Source organism: Lissotriton helveticus, chromosome 1_1 (genome assembly GCF_964261635.1).
Source record: "Lissotriton helveticus chromosome 1_1, aLisHel1.1, whole genome shotgun sequence".
NCBI classification, from domain to species: Eukaryota; Metazoa; Chordata; class Amphibia; order Caudata; family Salamandridae; genus Lissotriton; species Lissotriton helveticus.
Genome location: NC_136057.1, coordinates 1,895,526,846 through 1,895,546,788, shown reverse-complemented (window position 1 = coordinate 1,895,546,788; position 19,943 = coordinate 1,895,526,846). Strand labels below are relative to the sequence as shown.

At 43.6% G+C, this 19,943-nt stretch overlaps 1 protein-coding gene across 6 annotated transcripts in view; it reads left to right on the top strand.

Moving 5' to 3' along the window:
* Nucleotides 1–19,943, top strand: part of PRG4 (proteoglycan 4) — a 415,676-nt gene that overhangs the window by 296,065 nt on the left and 99,668 nt on the right. For all 6 annotated transcript variants that reach the window (XM_078642714.1, XM_078642681.1, XM_078642696.1 and 3 more), the window contains one exon: nucleotides 15,204–15,347. In XM_078642714.1, coding sequence (XP_078498840.1) covers nucleotides 15,204–15,347 — 144 coding nt within the window. The remainder of the gene's footprint in view (nucleotides 1–15,203; nucleotides 15,348–19,943) is intronic.

Genomic DNA, 19,943 nt, shown 5'->3' with positions numbered 1-19,943 from the left:
TTGCTTTGACTTAAACGAGGGCGAGACCTATTGCATTTTCAATGCTTGTTTACTTTGGTTCCATCAAGAAGGCATTCAGATGTGTCACAAACTTGCCATGAATTCTGAATGTTAGCACTCGAGTTGCTCATTAGGGAAGTCTGCTGCTGGTATTCAAAGTAATTGTTTCAGTATGCATGTCAGAATTTTTTAATGAAATAGAAGAGGATTTGAGAAGTCAAAATGTGCCCTAATTTTTCTTTCTGTTATGTTATGTTATGTTATTTATGGGTCTTGTATAGCGCAACGGCTACTCCAAAGGAGTGTCCCAGCGCTTTTGTGCTCCAGACCCAGAAAAGAGACTAAAAGACATAACAACACAGGAAGCTAAAACATAGGATGAGGAAAGCAGAGCTCTAATCAGAGAATAACCAAGTCTTAAGACCCTTCCTAAAGGCCAGCAGATTGGATGTGGACCGTAAGGACAAGGGTAAGGAATTCCACAACTGAGGGGCCAGGAATCTAAAGGACCGCCCTCCCAGGCGTGCCCTCTTTATACGTGGAACTGCAGCCAGTGCTAGGGACTCCGATCTTAAAGATCGCGTCGGCCGGTAAAAAGCCAGCCTCTTCTGTAGGTATTTTGCACCCGTGGCATGCAGTGCTTTGTGGGCTAATGTCAAGGCCTTGAACATTATCCTCTTCCGTATGGGAAGCCAATGGAGGGATTGCAGCAGGTTAGAGGCACTGGCTCGACGATGCAGGCCGAAAATAGCTCGTGCTGCAGCATTCTGGGTCACCTGCATACACTGTAAAAGGTATTCTGGGAGACCCAGATACAGAATATTAGCATAATCCAATCTGGATCCAATGAGGGCCTGTACAATTATTCTCCGGTGTTCCTGAGACAACAGAGGGAAAACTTTCGAAGCATCCGGAGGATGCCGAAACAAGTTCCTGTAAGGGTAGCCACCTGGGAATTGAGCGTAAGCCCATTGTCGATTTTGATTCCCAGGTTCTTGGCCCAATTGGAAGCCTGAGCTGGAGGGAACTTGTCGGCAGGCCACCAACCATGCCAGTCTGGTTCCAAGGGACATCCAAAGAAAAGTATCTCTGATTTATCCGAGTTGCACTTGAGGCTGTTTAGATGGAACCAATGAAAAACAGCCCCAAGGCACTCACGGATACTTTCCCCATCGAATTCTTCGCTCTTACGGCAGGTGAAGAGAAGCTGGGTGTCGTCGGCATATGAGACGATCTGGGCCCCGTAGGACTCCACCAAAGTCGCCAGAGGGGTCATAAGGATGTTAAATAAAGTCGGGCTCAATACTGAGCCCTCAGGAACTCCGACTCCCAATGGCGGCATTTCGGCAGATCCAGGAGGGGCCCAGACCGTTTGTCGGCGGTTGGCTAAGAAGGAGCAAAACCAATTGAGCACCGTCCCCCCTAGACCGATGTCATGAAGTCTTATGAGGAGATCCTCATGGGGGACGGTGTCAAAAGCCGCCGACAGGTCTAACATGACCAACATCACCCTGCCTCCGTCATCCAGCACCTCCTTTACAATCTCTGAGACTTCCAAAAGCGCCGTCTCGGTACTTAAGTTGGATCGAAAGCCCGATTGAGACGCGTGGAGAAGCTCATTTGACTCCAGGAAGTTGGAAAGCATGCTATGGACGTGCTTCTCCAGGATTTTAGTCAGTGCTGGAAGGAGCGAAATTGGTCGATAGTTGGACGGGACTTCTGGCGCAAGGTTAGGCTTTTTGAGGAGAGGAATCACCATAGCCTGTTTCCAGGAAAGTGGCAGAACTCCCTGACTCAGTGAAAGGTTGAGAATAGGATTGGCTAATGGGTTGACAACATCTGCCATTCTGGCTAAAAATTTTGCCGGGCAGGGATCACATGGTGAGTCAGATTTAAGGTTCCTCATCAAGGCTAAAGATGAAGCAATTGTAAGAGGCGGGAAGTCCAACAGAGCCGGACCAGAGATAGGCTGGTGAGCTATCTCATTAGACAGAATCGAAGGATCAGCTGTCGGTCTCGGTGAAAAGGAATCCTGAATCTGTCTAATTTTGGTCGTGAAAAAATTGGCAATAGTGTCTGCCCAGTTCTCATCAGGCGCCTCCTGCTCTGAGATCGAACGCGAGGTGGTAAATTCTCGTACGATCAAAAAGATTTCCTTACAGGAGTTAGCTGCTTCCTCAATTTTTTTAGCAAAGTAGCACTTCTTAGCCTGTACAATTAAAGCATGATAAGATTTCATCATGGATTTGTAGGTCCGTTTTGCCTCGGCGTCATATTGAGCCCTCCATGCGCGTTCAGCGACTTTACATTGTCTGCGGGAATAGGCGACCTCTGCCGTAAACCAGGGCGCCGAGGACCGCTTGGTGTCAGATCTAGGTGGCTGTAGAGGGGCTAGCTCATTCAATCTAGCTAAGAGCCAGGACTGCAGGGTGTCTAGGTCAAGCTCCAGATCACCCGTGACGAAAGGAGGATGGTTCACCAGGGCCTGAGCTAACATGTCGGGAGATACCCGATGATACGCCCTATAATTACTTCCCAGTTGTCGGGAGGCCCTGATAGATGGTTTCTCAGTGCCAAATATTTGAAAATGAGCTAGATGGTGATCGGACCACAGTACCGGCAAGAGTGCAGTAACCACAATTGGTGAGGTGGAGAAGACCTGATCTAATGTGTGACCTTTATCATGGGTCGGGCCGGAGAGATAAGGGAGCAGGCCCAGAGCAGATGTAATATCTAGCAACTTAACGACATCCTGAGCCTGCTGATCTATTCTATGTGGAGGTTAAAATCTCCCGCCAGTAAGCACTGTTCCGATCTAAGGACTAGTATAGACAAGACCTGCTGGAGATCCTCAAAGAAAGACCCCACAGGACCAGGGGGCCTATATACTAAGAGACCCTTCACAGTTTGTTGAGGTGATAGGGACAGGGTGAAGGCAAGGGATTCGGCACCCGTGATGGTCTGCGTGGGCACAACTGCACACGTGAAAGATTTTTTTACAACAAGGGTGACTCCTCCCCCTCTTCCCTTAGCTCTATCTTGTCTATACATAATGTACTCAGATGGAATGGCTGCCGCTATGTCCGGGTGCGATGATTCATTAAGCCAAGTCTCAGTGAGCATAAGACAAGTGGGGTTGTTTGTAGAAAGGAGATCAAAAATCTCCTGAGTATGTCTATGCAGCGACCTAGTATTAAGGAGTAAACAAGAATGTTTGATGCTACACTCCTTCGTGTGGGAAGTGGTAGGGAGAACACTGGTCAGATGCCAATTACAGCCTGGGCATTTATATTTGCCCCTGTAACGGCCAGGAAAAACAGAGTGGCAGGAGACCTCCACAGAGCGCAAGGAGTGGAGCTCCTTGGATGTATACGACAGCATATTGATGCAGGGAGAAGAGAAGTAGCGACCAAGAGATCCTGCCACGCCACACGCCTCCGGGACGCTGACGGGCGCAGACGGGCAGGACTCTGGCGCGACTCCGGCGCAGATCCGGCGCGTCCGCAGTACGCGTCCGCTGCGCGGAGGGAAGGAGGAGCTTTATGTAGCGCTACTAGAGCGCGAGGGCGGGGAGTCCTACCCCCAAGATGGCGGCCCGAAACAGATCCCAGCCCTCGGCGTCAATACTCGGCCGAGGGCGGTCTGAAAACCCAGGTAAGAAGAAGGGAGCAGGCGAAGCGCTTAAAAGCGCTAGGAAGTCTCACTCAAAGGAGCAGCACGCTAGTACATCAGGCACGCTCCTAAAAATGCACACAGTATTAAAATCACTGAAACACAAAGTAAAATACACACAGCTAAGAAGGTGGCAAAGAAAAGAAGGGAGACCTCCCGGCTTCCGCCTCAGGAGGGAAAAGGTTCGCAGCAGTTGGTAATCCCCGACTGAATGGCAGGAATCCCTTTTGTAGCGCTACTAGAGCGCGAGGGCGGAGAGTCCTACCCCCAAGATGGCGGCCCGAAACAGATCCCAGCCCTCGGCGTCAATACTCGGCCGAGGGCGGTCTGAAAACCCAGGTAAGAAGAAGGGAGCCGGCGAAGCGCTTAAAAGCGCTAGGAAGTCTCACTCAAAGGAGCAGCACGCTAGTACATCAGGCGCGCTCCTAAAAATGCACACAGTATTAAAATCACTGAAACACAAAGTAAAATACACACAGCTAAGAAGGTGGCAAAGAAAAGAAGGGAGACCTCCCGGCTTCCGCCTCAGGAGGGAAAAGGTTCGCAACAGTTGGTAATCCCCGACTGAATGGCAGGAATCCCTTTTGTAGCGCTACTAGAGCGCGAGGGCGGAGAGTCCTACCCCCAAGATGGCGGCCCGAAACAGATCCCAGCCCTCGGCGTCAATACTCGGCCGAGGGCGGTCTGAAAACCCAGGTGAGAAGAAGGGAGCAGGCGAAGCGCTTAAAAGCGCTAGGAAGTCTCACTCAAAGGAGCAGCACGCTAGTACATCAGGCGCGCTCCTAAAAATGCACACAGTATTAAAATCACTGAAACACAAAGTAAAATACACACAGCTAAGAAGGTGGCAAAGAAAAGAAGGGAGACCTCCCGGCTTCCGCCTCAGGAGGGAAAAGGTTCGCAGCAGTTGGTAATCTGAAGCACTAATCATAATTTCGATGGCAAAAAGAACACCCTCATTTTGTTCCTTTGCAAATTAAATGTTTTAAGTGTTACCACTTTATTCCAATCAAGATGGCTCCAGGTGTGCCATACTTTTGTCATAAGTAAGACTGTTAGCACTCTAGTTGTTCTTTAGAACACTCTGGGACATTCTGTCATTGGGCTATACTTGGGCAACATTTGGGTGATATGTGTGCTACATTTGGGCTCTTTTGTCTCTGGTGGCCATCTTGGGAGACTTATTTGTTACGAAGTTTCCTAATTTCCTCATTTACTACAGTCTCCTCAGTAGGAAATACTTTCATTTTTTTACTTTGATTCCATCAAGAAGGCATTCAGATGTGTCACACAATTGCCTTAAATTCAGAATGTAAGCACTCTAGTTGCTTATTAGATCATTGTAGTAAAGCTACTGCTCACCAGAGAAGTCTGCTGCTGGTATTGAAAGTGCATGTTTCAGTCTGCATGTCAGAATGTTTTAATGAAATAGAAGAGGAATTGAGAAGTCACTCCAAATGTGCCCTAATTTTTCTTTTTCAGCACTAAGCATACTGTCTATGGCAAAATGAACTCCCTCATTTTGTTCCTTTTTAAATTAAATGTTTTAAGAGTTACCACTTTATTCCAATCAAGATGGCTTCAGGTGTGCCATACGTTTGTCATAAGTAGTACTGTTAGTGCTCTAGTTGTTCTTTAGAACACTCTGGGAAGCTGCAGTAGAACACAAAGGAATCAACTGACAGTCTCTGCCCTTGTGTGGCACCGCGGCTAGGGTGACTGACTCTGGAACCTGGGGATCACGGTTCGATCCCCGGCAGCGGCGGCAGATTAGCCCAGCACCATGTGACTCTGGGCAATAGCTTGCTTAATCTTCCCGACGGCCCCCAGCGTCTAGAGACCTTTACAGGTGATTGGGCGCTTTACAAATGTGGTTTCTTTTTATTATTGTTGGATGTACATGTTTTACTGAGAATGTCAGACTTCATTCTCACATGACTGAGAAAGATAATGTGAATTTACAGAAAATATGCTCTCAGTTAAGCTTATAGATCATCTTCCACACCTCTGTGGGAGAAGCATGAGGAAATAGTTTTCTCGCAAACATGATTCATGATATCCCAGCAGAAGGCTTTTTCACATGGTAAAATCACCTTAGAACACACCACAATTCCTAAAATGAGCATGGTACCATCAACAAATGATTTATAATGTAACTAAAGTCTTAAAACCTTCTGTTAACTGCAATGCTTTTTAATGAGGTGCTATCATGTATATTGGTCCCAAGATGGCTGCCAACACTTCTTGGATGAAGTGCTGACAGCCAATCAGATCTCATGATGAGATGAGTGGTTAGGCTCCGCCCAGATATATCTATATTCTTTTCCTTTAATATCTAAAAAAACACTGAACAGATTTACACCATTTAACAAAAAAGGCACGACTCTGAACCAAGGGCTACCATTTTGCCAAATTTGGGGTAATTCCGTTCAGCAGTTCGGGTTGTAGCTGCGATTAAAGGTTCCTGTGGAAAATTGCATGGGGAAAACAAGTTTGGGACTCACTTTATTCTCGGCCCCCGCTTCACGAATCATTGTGAAACTTTGAGGATAGGAGCGGACCGGAGAGCCCCACCAGTTTGGAAAATGTCGCGAAGATTCAACAACCGGCGCCAAAGTTATTGCAAATAGAATGTTGCAGATATCCTATGGAAAATAGGTCCTAACTATAACTACCTAAAGATGAAGGAAGCAGAGAATTCTGGGTAGTTCCTAGGTTTAGATGGAGCGCGTCTCCTTTATATGGAGATCCTTACAATATAATTGACACAATGAATCTGCTCAGCTCAAAAATCTGTTTTTCTAGCTGAGTTTGTAGGCATAGGATTAGCACTGTGCCATCCATGCTGAACTAGAGCGAGAGACAACATCTTTTGCTATTTTTACAGAAAAGCTTTTAAGTAGAAGATGTGTGGCTTTAATCGTCCTTTAAAAGAAGAAATCATGCTGCTCTAGAGGGAGAAAAAATGATGAATTAACCCCCTATAAAGAGGCTGGGTGCCTGAAATGCTTTGGGGTTTGGTGCTTTAATAATTCAATAAGTAGAGAGGTGAAAAGTGAATTAAAAAAACATTCAGATGAAATACAATTTCAGATAAAAAAAACTTCAATTGAGATTTGTGATTAACCGTGAACTAGCATGGAAGCAGACTGATGATATAAGGTTGAAGTATTGAGGTTCATAGCACAAAGAAAAGAAGTGAAATCAGGAAGGACACTACCCCTGAATGAGCAATGTGCAGATACTTTTGATGTTAATTGCCCGATGGTGAGAGAGTGATACCCAAGGTTAGTACAGGAAAACAAAAGAAATGTAGATAAACGTGGATTAATGTGTGTAAAAAGGAGTGCTGAGACTACTATATATAATTTTTTATAAAAGAACACCCGCAACAGTGACATAGTGGTCTTTGCTATAAGAGTTTAAGATGTTTTGAGGAAATAGATTATTAGCTGAGGTGGATGGTAGTTCACCACAAGTAATATTGTCGCTATTCTAGTTAGGCCCAATACATGTTTCAGTAATCCAAAACTAAGCTCAAGCCCTGATAGCTATTACACAGGGCAGACAAGCTTGACTTAGGAAAATGCGCAAATAATTGATCAAAACAGGTAAAAATTTGGAAACACAAAACAATCAAAATTCTCATGCCCATTTATAAAACTGGGAAGTATTTTAATGAACAAAATTACACCAAAATGACAAAAATACAATAAGGAGAAGCAGATATGAATTTCTAAAGTTTTAATTAAAAATAGTGCCAAAAGGCGCCAACTGCCAGCAACTAGTTACACTACACTAGGCTAAGTGTAAGGTTTGAGGCTAACTATTATGGAGCATGGGTCAGATACGAGGACTACGATGGCCCCAGTTGGAAAGTTACCTTCGCAGCCTGCAGCAGGGCAAGGCTGCAGGCTGGATTAGAGTACGGACTTGTCGACAACATGCTGACGATGGATGGCTCCTCAGTGAAGCGTTCAATGAAAGCGGGAATAGCTCAGTGTAGGAAAAGTCCAGAGTTCTCACCCATCAGCTGGCAAAGGTAATCGGATGCTGCTCACTTCAGACTTGTACTCTTTTCTGGAAGTCGATTCTCCTCAGCAAGACGAGGCTGCAGACTGTATCTGAAGTGTGTTCGAAGTCGTCAGATGCCGGTCGGTCGGGCCTTCTGAATCAGATTTTCTGATGCAGGGAACATAGCAGGAGCTGCAGTAAAGTAAGGTCCACTGTTTATGCACCTTCAGGGGCTTGGTTGGCAGTTTGCTTGTGGTCTTATGGCAGTTCTCCAGGCCGTAATTTACCAAAAGCTTTCAAAGTCTCAGCTTTTAGGTGTGGGTAAAAAGAGTAAACTTTGACAACATCCAGGGGTTCCAGGACTTCAGGAACATATTCACTCCAACAGAATCCACCAACAGTGTCCAAAGCAGGTCCAATTGAAACTGGTGAACTGGGATCTTCCATGAAAGTGGGCTTTTCAGTTTATGTATCCCTGTAGCTTTACAGCTTTACAGGAGTTCAGTCAGCGGACCCTTGGAGTCCACTTCATAGTCCTGTGTACAAGGTGTAAAAGGTACAGCCCTTTGGGTTCTCCTGACAGGTCTCAGCAGCAACTACAGTCCTTCAGTCTTCCAGTGGTCTGTAGTGATCTGAAGCAGGTGTCCAGAGGTGCCACATTTATGTCTGGAAATTAGTCTTTATGTAGGGGCGACTTCTGGTTCCTACCTATCTGGAGGGAAGAAATTCCCAGAGGTAACCCTATCCACTTTTTCAGCAGTTTCTGTGTGCCCTACTGTGAACAATCCCCACAGTGTGCCTCTCTACCTAAAACCAAAATGGCAGAACCTTTGTTCTTTGTGCAGAACTCCTGTGCCCACCTTTCAGGTGCGGCCAGGAGAAATGAGAAACCCCTCCTTTGTGGTCACTCAAAACCGTTCTTAGGGCAGCTCCTCTCCCACAGAGATTGGGGCCTGACTGACTAGCAGAACAAAAGAGAGGGCAAGCCCAGGTGTTAGGTACATTTGCCTGTGACAGGAAGGGTCTCTTTGAAGATAAGATAATCAAGCTCCTGGGCACAGCCCAGATGGTCAACTTGTCAGGGGAACAGGATACCTCCCCACACCCAAGGCCGTCATCTGAGCTCTGGGAGTAAGTTCACCTCCCATAAAGGAGTTATGCATCTCCTTATGACAGTTAGAAGCTCATGCAAATGGCCTTCTAGAGGTTTTAGACAGGAAAAAGATGACTATACAAAGAAGCTTTTGTAAAATATTTAGTACAAATCCAACTTTACTCATGAATTGCATTTGTAATAAATATTTTAAAAGTCTAAGAATCAACTTGTAAGCTGGTTCTAGTCAGAGGCAATAATATTTAATTTTAACATTAACTCCTAAGGCTTTCCTATGGAACAGCTAAGTCCAACTTTTTAATACCATGCATTCTGCCATATTTGGCATTAGGGATTACTTAGTAGTAACTTATTAACATTTCAAGGGAGCATTTAAGACCATTTAAGGTGGTCATTTTGACACGTCTAAATTGCAGTTCACTAGTTATGGCACAAAATGTACTGCAGTCCACTAGTAACATTTAACTTACAGGCCCTGGGTAGACTTTGTTTTTGAGCCAAACAACGGTTCAGAGTGTCTCAACAATTACAAACATATTTTACAATAGATAATCAAGTGCACACCAAAAAGAGATCAAGTAGCTACCCGAACTTAATTTGCATTCGTTCGGGTGCCTTTAAAGAAGGAAAGGGAACTCCAGTTCCGTGGTTGGTTCTGCTTGATTCACTTTCAGCAATTACAGAAGATATGAAATGAATGGAGCAGAGTTGTAAAGTGCTCCTTGTCTTTACACAAACATAATTTTATTCATACAAGCACTGATCATCACTGTGCTTGTTCACATTCGTCTGATTAGAAATTGTTTGGAGGGATGCTCAGTTAATTATCTATCCTGAAGATGACCATGTACTAATGACAAAGGTCGAAACATCATCGACGCAACTGTGGCCGCAATTTATGGAAGACACATTGTTTTGTTTGTTGTAGTTCCAGAGTAATTCTGGAACTCCTTCTTTTATGTAATCTCTCATTTTGTATGCCACTTCTCTGGTCGTGTACGTCAACCAATTGTTATATGTACTAGCGTATATGTCTGAGCCTCATGATATATTTTATATTGAATACATTTTGTATGTCTTTCTAAAAAATGTTTTGTATATGGGCCGGACTTTGTATTCTCTTTTTGGTGTGCACTTGATTATCTATTGTAAAATATGTTTGTAATTTTTGAGACACTCTGAACCGTTGTTTGGATCAAATACTTATTGCCCATGGTTCAGGTGGCTAGGGCTGCCCCTGTGGTGGTTTATCTGGGTAGACTTTGTAGCATATAATATGGACTTACAGGTAAGTTAAATATACCGGTTATGGATACAGCCAATTTCCGCATGTATTAATGGTTAGAGCGCATGCACTGTGGCCAGGTTAGCAGAGTCCCAGTTCACAGAGTCAGTGTAAGGATTTCCTTATTACCCCATGAATTCATATGGGCTGGGCCTCAGCGGCTCCTTCATGGAGTCTGAAGCTGGAAAGCTCCTCAGTCGGCTTGAGGACGTGGCGTGCCCTTGGGCAGAGCCATTTTTTTATTCCTCCAGCATGTGTCAGCTTCAGACTGCATGGAGGATTATGGGGCGATTGCTTCTTAATGGTGGCTCCTGGCAAATGCTGCATGCAGATAATAAGAATTTCATCTTGTTATTGCTTAGCAAAATACTTATGGAATCAAATATACTGACATCAATAGTTAGCCTAGTGTCTTGATATGTATTATTACACATTGCAGAGATATTGTTTTATATAACATTTCACAACCACTCCAAAGTTGCTGAACCTCTTTCAAAATATGTCATCTCCTGTTTCCTACTATAAAAGCAGTTCCATTCTGAAGTCCAGTTGGGTCACAATTATTCCTTAATCATTGCTCATTCACTGGATTCAGTGGATACTCCACTCTCTTCAGTTCCTGCTTGTTCTCTCTGCTCTTCACCTGTTGTTTGACCTGCTCAGCTCAAAAGTGTTTTGGGTCTCCAATTTTTCTCCTGCTTGCTTGGTTATTTTCTGGAGTATTGCCAGACTGTAGAGATAAGCATCCATGTATTCATCCCAAAAGCACAATCCAAACATGATCCTGAAGACCTGCTCATGACAGACATTTGATCACAGTTGTTATCCAAACGGTGAAGAGTAGGAGAATCTTTGAATTATAGGTATTAATTAGGAGAAGTATTTTCTCAGTGCTGGACACAGTCCTCAGTCCCAATATAATCGGATACCCCATGAAAATCTGTTTGCTAGAGCAAGTGAGACAGGTTTTTGCTCAAACAATCAGGCCTCTGGAGGCAGGGTGTGTGATCTGAACCATGACGTAGTAACTCCTGAAGCTGAACCTATGTGCACTATCAGTAGCCCATGTTGCAGTAAACACAAATCGAGCCCTTCGATATTCTGTCTCCAATCGGTATCTAATAGTTTAGATTTTAAACCTTGATAATACAGCTAATATTAGAAATATTTCTAGATGAGACTTGTTGTTGAGACAAACTAGCTCCTATAATACTTTTCCTGCTAGCTAAATTTATGAGGGTACAGAAGTTTTTAACCAATGCAGGCACAGCATTCAACCCTCCTTTTAAGATGTCACTTACACAGGAGCACCTGCTCTGATGATATTTTATATACTGTTTAAATCTGTGGGGGCACAGATATTACTAGCCCATCCAGACATAGCACCCAACTCTCTACGTGCCATATTATCAAGAACGTCAATAACATTATCGCCGGTTTAGCGGCAGGAAACTGCCGCTAAAGCGGTGATAAGGGGCTTGATAATATGCACTTGTGAATTCCCATAGAAGTCCAGGTTTACACCTGAAACTGGGCATCTATGCGAATTCACAAGAGCATATTATCAAGCTCCTTATCGCCGCTTTAGCGGCAGTTTCCTGCCACTAAAGCGGAGATAATGTTATCGCCGTATTGATAATATGTCCCCGCGTGAGATATTGGCGCTAAATCCCTGGAACCACATTCCTCTGTTCAGGGATGCCATAAACACATTTCAGATGTGTTAACAGCCTGTAGTCATTCAATTCTCCTTTCTTTATAATGGGCAGTTTTGACCCAACCGATAAATACCAATTGGTATACCACATCCTTTCATATCATATTCAGAATGGTATTGCATCTAAAAGGGTATATCACTCCCCTACCCAACTCTCAGCTACGAACGTGCACCCTATGACATTAGCTTCTGGCAATTCAAACCCCAGTACTAGCATTCACAAATCAATTGTACAAGGGATGGTGTATTTAAAACCTGATGATAAAAATGATGTACTATCTTAATTTTTTGCTTTAGAGGAAGTGTTATATTTGTCATTGACCATCACTAGCTTCATGTCTACCTACATGTCTATGCTACTGTTCACTTCTGGAATTAATGAGTGTGGTGTACCGTATTAGAGTGTTGATATTTAACCTGGGGTCACTTAGTTGTGGTGCAGAGACTTGGACTGCCACAACTCTTAGACGACTGCTTGATTTATTGTTAGCACGGCGAGATCTTTCATTATTCAAACCACAGTAAGCATTGATCAGTCAAGCTTGTAGAAGAGGGAAAAAATAACTAAAATAAGCCTCTAATGAGAGGAAGCCTAGACCAGGGCATGACATTCTGTGGTGTTGGTATAAAAATGTCATCATCAATGAGTTTGTATTAAGCTTTGCATTGTTTTGTATTTGCATTGTATTTGTATTTGCATTCCCAGTTTCACTATACTGTCTGTCCACTTTAATTTGTTCATTATTTTAAGACAATCTTGCTGACAACAAATGCCTGATAATTAAAGAAATTGTGCAGTCAAATGCCACCCCAGATGGAACAGGAGCACCCAATAATTCCTGATCTCCTTATCCCAGTGCTTCAGACCTGAAGTGCTGATGAACTGGACCTACCCTTCACTGACACTGAACCGCAACAGGCAATCATAGACATGTCGAGAGGCAAAACACCTTGCCCAGATGGCATCCCAGTAGAATTTTATAAAAGGTTTTTCTCACTTGTTACTGCACACCCTCTTATGTCATATTATCAGGTGTGGGACAAAGGTAGAACTTTCCTTCCTATGGCTTATACAGCACTAGTATCGTTGTTATCCTTAAGCCTAAGGCACCCCCACCACTGTGCTGTTTAATAACATAAAAGCCAAAATTCTAGAAAAAGGTTTAGCAAACAGGTTGGTTGGAAAAATCTGTGCCCTAATTAATTACTTACCAAAATGGCTTCCTGCCTGGCAGAAGTACCATGTAATGCCTTCCACTGTTTCAATTAGCACTAACACAGACTCACAGACTGTAGGGTGAAGCAGTGTTACTTTCATTAGATTTCCAGAAGGTTTTTTATACTGTCCACTTGCCCTTCATGGTTGCAGTGCTGAGGAGGATAGGGTTTGGTTGATGCTTTTGTGGGTTTGTAAAGGTCCTATACTCCTTCCCGTTCACAAGCCGAGGTCCGAGTAAACCGGGCTCTTTCTGCCCCATTCTGAATACCCCATGGTATGTGCCAGGGATGTCCGCTCTCTCTACCCATTTTCACCTTAGTTGCTGAGCCTCTTGCAGAGTGGATTGGGTGGGATGCCAGCCTTTGGGGTTCCAGGTTGGTGGGAGCCTTTGAGAATAAGATCTCCTTATACGCAGATGACCTCCTCTTATTTCTACAGCGACCTGAGCACTCCAGCCTAAGAGTTTTCCATATGTTAAAGGTGAATAGAGATGCCTTCAGTGCCAGGGTAAATTGGGGAGAAATTACCCACATGCCTCTGGACTGAGTCCCCATCAAATCCCCTAAATAGGGAAATTAACAATGGCTCCTACCTATCTGAAATACCTTGGCATGAAGATAACACTGACCCATGACTCTGCTCCCTGTTGAGTGGACATCAGAGGACCTAAATTACTAAGCTTAGCTTCCACTCACTATTATGGGTCGAGGTGCCTTTTTCAAAATGATTGCCATTCCCAGTTTCCTTTACATTGCAAAAAACATCCCAGACTTACTACCCCAACAATTATTTGACACACAGCAAATTCTGCTGACACGATTTCTGGGGTCAGGCGGGTCATTTGAGAGTGGGTTGGGATCCAAAACATCCAATTTATTTGGCTTCCCAGTTATTTCCCATTTACAATTGGCTCTTCTGCTATGGGGGAAATACAGCAATATATCTGGGATTATTTCTCCTACCACCACAAGACATATACACCTTGCTCTAAGGTGCCCAAACTCTCACGCTTAGACTGCAATTACGAAGGTCCCACTTGAGTGATGGAAAATGACAATTAAACACACAGGTTGGCAGGGAGGGGAAACCAAATAGGCCCCACCATGGCATGGCACATTTAAGAGGTGGTGGCATTGCAGGCTTTAACTCTTGGGAACTAATTGGTGTCTCCAGTCTTGGAGGCACCTGGGATGCTGACCACATGAAATCCTGTAAACAGTTAACAGCTGAGTTTGATCTCCATAAGAGGCAGTTTTTCAGATTCCTGCAGCTCAGGCACACCTTGGACAGACTCCTTCTGGCTGGGTTGAGTGTAGTCCTGTGTTCCACTCCCTGGAGGCAAAACTTATAATGTAGGATATTGGGAAGTAGGGGGCTTTAAAAAGACCCTAATCATTAATGCACCCAACCCATTCCTTCATTGGAAAGTGGGAGGGGGCCCTTGGAGTCCTAGATGGGAACAAATGGCTTGAGGCAAAAATGGCCCCCTGATGCTGCAAATTTCTGCCAGTCTCAGACTCACACAATTTAAAAACTTACCTTGAGTATATTACCCATCCCTCCAGGCTGTGGCAGATCTCTGTCAGCTGCCTGCTGGAGATGCAGTAACACAGTGGGATCATTCTTGTACATTATCTGGAGGTGTCCTGTTTTTACTACATACTTGTATAGAAAAGACACCAAGCTGGATGGTGTACTAGGTCAAAACTTCCCACTAGTCACTAATGTTCCCTTGTTGGGCATGTTGGATGGTTGGGAGGGCGGTCATAGCGCACACTTGCTTGTAGAGCTGGGCTATTTATTTGCCAAATGTGACATTCCACAGAAATGGCAGAATGCAGGCCGCCCATCCTTGGGCAAGTGGCAGGGAGGAATGGGCAGATGCACCGTTTACAAGACTGCAGGTTGCTCTGCTCAGCCCCAGAGATTCTGGTCAGGATAGAAACAGCAGAACAGTACATGATCACATCCCTGATGCTTCTACAGCAGCAAAATGTACTATTTAAGGTTTTCCAATTTCAGGTGGGTTAGTCGTGTGATGGTTCTCTATCAGTGTGTATTATTTCAAATGCTAACCTGTTTTGTACACAATATTTTATTGGTGTGAAAAAAGCAAATAAAATGTTTGATCCAAACTAAAATTATGTCCTACTCTAACAAATCTCATTTACTAAAATTGTAGAGGTCCTGGAAAGTGAGAATGAATCTATGTCCTCGTCGTCCTCCTCCTCCTCATCCCACCAGAGCAGCAAAACGTTATCCAGGCGCGTGTCAAAGAAGAAAAAGAAGGCAGACAAACCTATCAAGCCTAAGAACCCCAATACAGGTATATCGTCAGTAGAAAATCAAAATGCAGGTTACCCTAAGGACACAAGGTCCTGTTTGGCTGTTAGAGAGCTGACAATGTGTAGTTTTTGCCATATGCATGAGATGACCCTTGAGTTGGATTTGGCGAGGATTGACTGCATTGTAAGGCCGCTGGGCGGGGAAGGAAAAGTGAAAGAGAAAAAGAGAAAGAGGAAAATGCCATCAATTATTGTTTTTGTACAGAAAGGTTTCCCTTCCTGCACAAAAACAATTGTTCCCTACAATGGAGGGATCCTTGCAACATGACGCAAGGTTGCCTTCGAATTCGGATTCAGGAGGGGGTTGGAGACAGTGGAGCAATGTGTGAACTTGGATCTGCTCATCGGGAAATATACCAGGGCTAAGTCAAGCTCACTTTGTTTGGCCGACCTCAGTAGCGCCTTTGATCTGGTTGTTCACTTGATGTTTTGGCATACATTGCTCTCACTTGGGGCCCTCGAAAATATCGCACCTTTTTGTCCCGAACAGTTAGAGAATGTGTCTGCTAAGTTCTGCTATGGCCCCAATGGAGGAAGTTCTACATTGTTTAAAATCAAGAGGGGAATTAGACAGATTTGCGTCCTGGACCCATTTTTATTTTTCCTCTTTATTAATGGGGTCGATGATGCCCTTAAGGCTCTGCAGGCCAACGCACCTATTGTTGCCAGACGTTTTGTTCCTGTGTTGTTGTATGCCGTAGACACAGTGCTGATGTTGAGGCCCCCGTCGGTCTGCAGGGACTGAAGGACACATTTGCTGATTTGAGGGAAGCCTGCAAACTAAGGATTAACAATACTAAAACACTCACAATGTTATGTGACTCAAGAACCAAAAAAATACACAGAACCTTTTATATCAGGGGTACTCCGATTGTGAGATTTAACACATTTTGTTATTTGGGCATTCTCATTTCCTATAATGGTTCATGGTCCCAACACACACTAAGGGCCTGATTAGATGGTGGTCGGACTTACTTCCGCCTGCCATCCCTTCGGAAATGGGACTGCCCGACTAGCTGTCGGCGGTCCCACAATTGGTATCACGATGCAATCACTTTCAAGGCAGTCGCAATGTGTATCTTTTGTATTGTGCCGTGGGCTGCAGCATACACCGCAATACAAAAGATACACGCTGTACATATTCCTGCACTATGTGGCAGGCACCATGCGGTGCCTGCCACATGGTGCAGGGATATGTAGTGGGACACCATAGGTGCCCCTCAGGGCCCATGTCAGTGGACATGGGGAGAAGGGAGGCCCGCTGTGGGCCCCAATGTCCCTTTCAGACTGCAATTTCGTGGCAGGTAAACCACCATGAAACAGCTGGCAGAAACTGACATTGTAATACCTACGGCAGTGCCTGAGCAGGCATCGCCACCATTGTAGGCATTACACTCCGTCCGATGGGCTCCTTGAGCCCGCCCGAGCCGTGGTTGTAAGTCTCTCTGACCGCTAAGCATCACCTGCCATCATAACGGGGCAGGTAGTAATGCCGGGTCAGATGGCGGTGGAACCGCCACCAACGGGCTGATGTGGTGATCCTACCACCATCGTAATGAGGCCCTAAATGCTCAATCCAAAAAGAGTAGAGTTTTGTGAAGGAGTCTTTAGGTTCACCCGCAAACTTGGTAGCTGTCTTGTAAAGGAAATGACTATCATTTACAAGGCCTGAGCATTGTCTGCTGCCACGTATGGTGAAGGCCTCGAGAGCTATACGCCCTATCACCCTCTTCAGATTGAAGAGAATATCTTCCTTGGACATTTGGTGTGTACTCCTGCCTCTGTACCAAAAATAAAACCCCATATGAATAATATTCAATTTAAATAAGATTTATTTTTTTAAATAGAAAAATACATATATAAATGAATGTTAACTAATACATAAAAGAGGAATTTTTGAGTTAGTTTACTACTTTTCAGAAGTGAAAAACTGACCTTTGTAATAACTTACACTTTTGGAGTAAATTACACATTTGTAGTAAGTATAGCACTACACGTGGCAAGGCAGTAATACTGCAACACCCTCCCATAGAAAATAATGGAAAGAGGGACTTGAAATAAAAGTTGATAGGAAATAGTGTTAAGTTAACTGAAATTATTTAAAATGGTTACAAATATCAATAAACCAATGTTAATAAGTATATAGAAATGCTATCTTTCTATATTTTTTAACATTAATGTATATTTATTTATATGTGTAACAATCTTAAATAATCCATTTTCGTTTATAATTATTTCCTATAGGGATTTATTTTAAGTCCCTAACCCTCTTATTTTCTATGGGAGGGTGTTGCAGTGCCAATGGTTGGCCACGTGTGGTGCTGGACTTACTACAAAAGTGTATGTTAGTAGAAAAGTGTAAGTTACTATAAAAGCACAGTTTGTGAATACAGAAAGGTAGTAAACTCACTTAAAAGTGTAAACTTACTCAAAAGTGCAGTTTGTGAATCAGGCCCAATATTTTGCCATGCAACCTGTTAATTACCCAAAATTTACTATTCTGGTCCATCGGTAGATAAATGATAGTGTCATCCTCTAGAAGGCTTGATCTAACTACCATAGATAACTTTCCAGTTCCACTTTGTCCCACCCTAGAAGTAAGTTTTCAAACATAATTGGAACATGATGGGAATTGAGTAGCAGACAAAATAGCAGTGTTTTTTACAGTGAAGTATTATTGTATATTTACAATGTATGTAAACCCCTACCTACAAGATAGATGCTTCTGCCAAACACTAGACATCAAGTCCCTGGATAACAGTGTGCTTTAAACAAATGTCATTCAACCGACACGGCTAAAATTCTTATGCAAACCAAATTTGAGAGGTTTTGCTGAGTCTTTATATTTCCCTCAGAGCTAGTCCTTTATATTGAATGAATATCACTGGATTTCAGGGTCACATTAAGTCACTCCTAATAGTGATAGGGAAAGAATAATCATCACATTCAGTGGAATATTTTGAACTGGGCTGTAGCACTTTCCGTTAACCATTGGTGATCTATATCCACCATACGTTTCTCACATTAAACTTACAAATTGATCCTACCTTGAACCTGAGGCTTTTCCAAAGAATTATGAGTGTACTTTCAAAGCACAGCATTGGCCATTGAAATGTTCATTTCCTGAATCCAGTTAAATTGAACCTCTTACCTCCTTTCAGCAGTAAGATGAGACTCCTGCAGGTAAAGGACTGCAGACTTCTGTTTCTCCAACACAGACTTCACCACGTTCATTTTATGCTTTGCTTTCATTTTTACTGCAGTCCCTATACTGAATTCTGATCCTAGCAGCAAAGTCGCTGTCAGTGAAGTACATTTACTAAAACTAGTGCCTATGTTCTATTTTTTTATTTTGCAAGCCGTCTTTTATTCCCATCTTGTCTCACTCTTTTCTAAGGCCCTACCCAAGATATTTTGTGGTTTTCCCTGTTTTTTTGACTCCTTGCCATCTGTTTTCGCAGAAGAGAATCTGAGCACCCACATCCAAAACGACACCACAGCCACTTTGTCATCTTTAGCATCAGAAAATATTTAGCAGAAAAAATAATGCTCCCAATCCCCTCACGTCTATATTTTTCCTGGGAATTCTTTCACCTTGGTGACTAATCAAGAGGAGGGAAAGAGTGCATATAAGAGCACTTCCATGCTTGGTCCAAGATGATAAAAACTATAAGGTGGAACATTTTCTCTGATTTGAGGAAGCGTCATTGAGTGTTCAATGTGTTCAACCCTGTTGTCGATTTCACAACTTGACAGCTAATCTCCCACTGAACTCTGCAGTGCATGTATAGCGTCCCATCTCTCCATTGGTATCTCTAAAGTAGACCGGAATCTGAAATAGGAAGGTCAAGAATAGACTCACAAAAGGGACACTGAGGACAAAACAGCAAATGAGCTGGTGGAAGTAAGTTCAGAGTGTTTGGAAGTCCAGGGCCCTGAACTTGAGAAGAGAAAAAAAGATAACCATAATTCAGTGGATCTCCTCCACATCACGTGAGATCCTAGAAAGGCTGGTAGGCGGGGAGGCAGGCTGAAGGTTCGGGCAAAGGTTGGTAATCAGCCATTGAAGGAGGAAAACGCTGCTCCTCATAAGAATCAAAAAGGCAACTATAGCCATGTCAGTGAGGATTGGATTCCTGTACCAGTGGATAAAGCACAGGAAGATAGTGGTTTTATCAACCAAATAAGTGATTACATTTCAGAAAGAGTAAGTTACATCTATACAGTTAATTGACAGGAAGGTTGACTTACTGGATATCAAAATAGAATCATCAAGCCACTTTAATGATCCCTGTTAGAAATGGGGATCTCTTGTTTGAAATGGTTTGCACCTGTGTCCAAGTCTTCTAGTCAGGGTAAGGTAGTTATGCTCTTAGACAACGCCTGCTCACCCTCTTGGTAGCTTGGCACGAACAGACAGGTTTATCTCAGAGGCAGTAGTGAAACACTACAAATGGACGCAACACCAGTTTAGAAAAATAAGTACTCTTTATGTAAACCAAACAAGACCAAAACAACAAAAATCCGCAATACATATTTTCGGGTATCACCAAAAATAGGTTATTCACAAAAATAAA